A 6,000-nucleotide genomic window follows, 5' to 3' on the forward strand; every position below is an offset into this window, starting at 1 on the left:
ACATAGCTGTCTTCATCTGTTTCCTAGTATTATGGTTTTAGAGAAATAGAAAGAACATGAGTTTTGGAATTCAGTGACCTGAGTCTGAATCCCAGCTCTGCTAACAGCTACATGTGGGGCCTTGAGTTTACTCACTTACCATCTTTAGGCTCCAGTTTCTCATCCATACAATTGAGAGGTTCTGCTGAATAGTATCTAAGGCCCCTGTCAGCTCTGGATCCTATGATATTATGATTCATTTCACCTCTCTTAGTCTCACTTTCCTCCTCTTTAATATGAAATGCTAGATTAGATCATCACTATGTCTTTTCCAGCTTTAATGATCTTTGCCCCTTCCAAAACAAAAAGGAACAAACCATTTGCATAGAGCTGAGGATAATGCTTTATGTCACCTATTTGTTGGAAAGGAACTCAAAAAAATGTATAGCAACTCTCACAGAGTCAAAGGTTCAGGTTTCCAGTTGAATTAATCAATATTTAAGACCAAGGCCAAGAAAGATCTGTGCATCTTAGTGGACAGCAAGCTCAATATGAGTCATCGATATAACATTAATAAAGCATACAACCTTGTAATTAGCTCTTACAAAAGCAATATAAAATAACCTTCAGAACAACATGCATCATTATCCAATGGATAAACAGTCAAAGGATATGAACAGGCAGTTTTTCGATAAAGAAATCAAAACTGTATATGGTCATATGAAAAAATGCTCTAAATCATTATTGATTAGAGAAACGCAAATTAAAACAACTTTGAGATATTGTCTCATACCTATTAGACTGGCTAAAATGATAGAAAGGGAAATTAACAAATGTTGGAAGGGAAGTGGGAAATTCGGGATATTAATATACTGTTAGTGGAGCTGTGAACTGATCCAATCATTTTGGGGAGTAATGTGGAATTATGCTCAAAGAGTTATAAAACTGTGTATGTCCTTTGATCCAGCAACACCACTATCAGGTCTGCTTCCCAAGGTGATCAGGGAAAAAGGAAAAGAACCTTCATGTTCCGAAATATTTATAGCAGCTGCGGCAAAGAATTGAAAATTGAGGGGATGCCCATCAGTTGGGGAATGGCTGAACAAGTTGTGGTATATGATTGTGATGGAATACAACTGTGCTGTAAGAAATGATGAGCTGGTTGATTTTAGAAAAACATGAAAAGACTTGCATGAAATAATGGAAAGTGAAGTGAGCAGAACCAAGAGAACTTTTTTATATAGTAACAGCAATATTGTTTAAAGATTAATTGTGAACAACCAAATTTTTCTGAGTGCCATAAATTCTCAATTAAGGACCTCTGAAGGAAGATACTATCTACCTTGAGAGAAAGAACTTATAAATAGAAGCACTCATTGCATGGTTTTACATATATCTATAAATCCACATCAAATGGTGGCCTTCTCTATTGTGGGGTAAGGAGGGAGACAGTTCAGAGATCAAAATGTAATAATTTTTTAAAAAGAACAATGTTAGCTGTGTGACCTTGGGCAAGTCACTTAAACCCAATTGCTTTGCTTTCCCCCTCCAAAAAAAAATGTGTCCAAATTCTTAAACAATGGAAGAGGAGGTTTTATGTTCCCAATTTACCCATGATGGGGCATTGGCATCAGGTATGACTTCACAGACCAGGTGTTATTGGATTTTTTGGGGGGGGGGGTAGGAATACAACTCATGAAGATGGGAAAAGAGGGTATTCCGGGCACAGGTAATTACAGTGTGATGTGTGTTTCAGGGGAAAGTAGTCTAATGTGCCTGAAATCAGTAAGAGAGGCAGTCAACAAATAATTATTAAGTGCCTACTATGTGCCAATTATTGGACTAAGTGCTGGAAATATGAAGAAAGACAAAAGACGGTCCCTGCCCTCAAGGACCTCTTAATCTAATGGAGGAGACAATACACAATAAACTATGGGCAAAAAAAGATACAGACAGAACAAATCAGAGGTGATTAAAGGAACTGGCATTAAATAGGATCAGGAAAAGCTTCTTGAAGAAGGTGGGACTTTAATTGAGACTTGAAGGAAACAAAAGAAGCTAGTCAGCAGTGGAGAATCTGTGGCCTCAAGGGCCCCATGTGGCCCTCTAGGTCCTCAAGTGTGGCCCTTTCACTGAATCCAAACTTCAAGGCTGTAGGTTCCCCACTCCTGAGCTAGATGATGATGAGGAGGTCAGTATGGAAGGCATGAAGGACAGCAAGTAAAAATAGGCAGGGTCCAGAGAGGGAACATCTAGTTCAAGGAATAGCCTTGGATTACAGAGTTGTTTGTTGTTGTTTGTCCTACATTTTCTTTCTTTTTAAAAAAAAATTATTTTATATTCAATTCACAAAACAAAACAAACATTTCTGAAACAGTGCAATTTAAAAAAAAAGATGATTGCATATGAAAATGCAATTTGCCATTTCCAACTTGCTATTTCCTTCAAATATACAACAAAATTATCACGCAAATTTCTTTTTTTTTCTCCTCTCCCCCCTCCCACTTCTAGAGATGGCTACTATTAGACACAAATAGGCATATATATGTAAAATTATTCTATATATACTTCTATTTATCAGTTCTTTCTCTGGATACAGGTTGCGTCTTTCTTCATATGTCCTTTATTTTTAACTTGTGTATTTGTAGTAGTCAGAATGACTTAGTCACTCAAAGTCATTCTCAAAACGATTTGGCTGTCACTGTATACAGTGTTCTCCTGGTTCTGCTCACTTTGTTCTTCATCATTTCGTGCAAATCTTTTCCTGCCCTTCTAAGACCATTGAGCTCATCATTTCTTATAGCACAGTAGCATTACATGACAACCATATACCATTTGTTCACCACAAAGAGAACCACTATAAACATCCCATTCACATTTGAAATTGTAATTACTATTTGTGAATTTCCCTCTATCTTAATTTTACTCACTATTTTCTTTCTCAACCTCTTTTTACGCTATCCCTGTTATCTTCTCTTCTCCCCCCACCCTCCAACCTCCCCACTTCACCCACTCTCCAAAAGTCCCCCTATCCCATCCCCAAGCCCCCAAACTCAATCCACATACCCAAATCCAAAAGTGCTCACCATTCGCTCCCCCCACCCTCCCAAATCCCAATCCACACAACCCTCTAAAAGTCTCTCCCTATCCCTGTCCCCCAGTTTTCTCACCTCTACATGTTCAGAAGACTTCTTCAACTCCAGATGCATCCATTGCTTCCTCTTCAACCTAGATGAGTGTATGGTTCCAACATTACCAACCCTCTACCTCCACCTGGTTCCCCTGCATTAGTTCTTTCTTTCATGCCTGATTTTTATAATATAATTGCTCCCTTTTACCTTTTCCTACCTAATTTTGTTTTTTGGAATCACCCCCATCATACAAAATTCAGCCCCAACATTTCTTAGTAATGATGACAGTTTTAAGAATACATTGTGTGTGTGTGTGTGTGTGTGTGTGTGTGTATGCATATGTGTATGTAAACAGTTTGACCTCAATGAGTGCCTTATAATTAGTCTTTAATGTTTTCCTTATATTTCGTCTGGATTTTTTATATTGAATTTTCCATTGAGTTCTGGTCATTTAGATACAAATATCCAAAAGTCTTTCAGTTCATCAAATGTCTATTTTTAAAAAATTCAGGATTATACTCAAATTTGTTGGGTAAGTTATTCTTTGACACAACCCCAGCTCTTTTGCACTTAGAAATATAATGTTCCAAGACCTATGGTACTAGATACTAGAGTAGTTTGCCATTTCCTTCTCCAGTTCGTTTTACAGATGAGAGATATTATGAAGTTAGAAATGACAGTACTTGGCAACTGATTCAATATGGGGTGTGTGAGAGAGTGAGAAGTTGAGGATGATACCCAGGTTGTGAGCCCAAGCAACTGGGAAGATGGTACATAGAGTTTGGTGGGAGGGGTGGGGGGATAATTTGAGACAATAGTTATGATAGTCATAATGATAATAATAATAGCTAAGATTTATATAGCGCTTTAGGGTTTACAAAGAATTTACATGGTATCTCATTTGATCTTTACAACAATCCTGTGATGTTGATACTATCATTATTCCTATTCTACAGAAAAGGAAACTGAGCCTGAGAGTAGTTAAATGACTTTCTTAGGGTCATACAACTAGTAAATATCTGAGGAAAGATTTGAACTGGAAAGGTAGGATGGTGACAGATTGTGGAGTAACTTGAAAGCAGGGCAGAGGATTCTGAACTTAGGACAGAGCCAATGGAAGTATTGGAGGAGAGAAAAAGGTATAACCAGATATGTGTGTAAGTATATATATGTGTGTGCATATATGTGTATATATATGTGTGTATGTGTGTGTGTGTATGTATGTGTGTATGTATGTGTATATCTGTCTATTTATCTATCTATCTAAAGTCTATGAGTAGGCTATTACAATGATAGAGGTGGGTGAATGAAAGCCTATCCTAAGGTGGTAGCATTGGAAAAGAGAAGGCTGGGTATAAGAGTTTATTGCAGAGATGGAATCAACAGGACTTGGTGATTGACTGGCTATGCAAGGAGAAGAGAGAAAGAAAGAGTCAGAGATGACTTCAGGGTTACAAAAACAGGGAACAGCAGATTTGTGGTACCATAGACAGAAATTGTGGAGAGAAGGGCATATTAAATCTTATTATTAACATGCTAAGTTTTATGTTTTTGTGAGATATTGAAAGGGAGATGTTCTTTAGGCAGTTACCTTCCCTCACTACTAACATATGACATAAGTTTCTGAAAACTTCATTCAGTGTACTCATTATCTATTACCTGATATGGGAGAAGGGCTCAAAGACATGAATATTTCTGAGCATTATGGTTCACAAATATCATTGTCCATTCTCTGAGGTCAACTGTGAGAGTGTGTTTCCCTGCATAAAGTCAATGGTTTCCTTTCCAGATCCTCAGCTGTACCATCCACAGGCATCTTTGCTCTCAGCCCACTTCCTCTCTGGGTTTTCAGAGCATCTGTTGGATTCTGCAGCATGTAGGTATCTGATCTTTTTTTTGTTTGTTGAGGTTTTTGTACAACTTTCCTCATTAGACTTCTCACTGTGACTCTCAGAACACAAAAATACATCGAGGAGTCCCCCAGCTGTGAGGCAGAGATCATGAGACTGATGGAGGTGCTTGCTTTCTGAAAGTTCACTGAATATCGGCCCTCAATTGTATTCTGTTGATTGAAAGAATTCTGATGAATAAGGAAAATCATCTCCCCACTAGGAGATTGCTTGTACCAGAACAAAGAATAACTGGTGTCACTGGTGGAGTACTTGCAGTTGAGAGTCACAGCCTTCCCCTCCTGCACAGATATCGCTGGTGGGGTTTGAGTGACTGTCTGTGCCATGCCAGGTCCTGTGGAGAGGTATCAGAAATGAGGCTACAGAAATCCCTAACACAATTCAAAGCTTTAGTAGACAACCACTATGCTAAAGCATCTGCAAGCTAATATCTATCCCTCCTCCCCTCTCACCAGCACAAAGCCCTTCAATATGCCCAACCAACTTTCCATCCCTTCAGACCCCTGGACCCAAAGAGTCACTCAGTTCCCCACTTGCTAACTGTTCTTACCAAGGCAGGTGAAGGCTACGAGTGCCCAAAGCAGGTTGGGGAGTGACATACTAGTGATCCTTCCCTCAGTGTGATATGATTTGTTCTGTACTGAAGCCCAGGGCAGAGTCCTGCTCAGAGTGTCAATTAAGGCTTCTACTTGTGCTGTCCCAGAATAGGAAATAAAGTGAGGGGTTGGCAGCCAATCATGACTCACCTTTGCATGTTTATCTATTCCCACCCCACCTCCCTCCTCTTTCCCATCAAGGAGCAAGCCTCTGGCTGTACTTTTAATTGAAATGGAAAAGAAAAGGTGTCCAAACCTGACTTTGTCCTTGGTAGGAAAGAAGGAAGAGTGAGGAGGAAGTTGTCAAGGTCATTTAAATGAAAAAGATTCATTCCTATGACTGAGAAGACAGAAGGGGACACAAAGGGAGCCTGGATACAGGTG

At 39.0% G+C, this 6,000-nt stretch overlaps 1 protein-coding gene across 1 annotated transcript in view; it reads right to left on the reverse strand.

The window, feature by feature from the left end:
* The window catches only part of LOC118830158 (T cell receptor alpha chain MC.7.G5-like), a 528,438-nt gene extending 522,794 nt beyond the window's left edge, over nucleotides 1-5,644 (reverse strand). Inside the window, exons 1-2 of the mRNA XM_036737053.1 lie at nucleotides 5,571-5,644; nucleotides 5,059-5,354 (exon numbers count right to left, since the gene is read on the reverse strand). Of these exons, the coding sequence (XP_036592948.1) occupies nucleotides 5,059-5,354; nucleotides 5,571-5,619 (345 nt within the window). The 5' untranslated portion in view covers nucleotides 5,620-5,644. The remainder of the gene's footprint in view (nucleotides 1-5,058; nucleotides 5,355-5,570) is intronic.
* Between the last annotated feature and the right edge of the window lie 356 nt (nucleotides 5,645-6,000).

Source organism: Trichosurus vulpecula, chromosome 8 (genome assembly GCF_011100635.1).
Source record: "Trichosurus vulpecula isolate mTriVul1 chromosome 8, mTriVul1.pri, whole genome shotgun sequence".
NCBI classification, from domain to species: Eukaryota; Metazoa; Chordata; class Mammalia; order Diprotodontia; family Phalangeridae; genus Trichosurus; species Trichosurus vulpecula.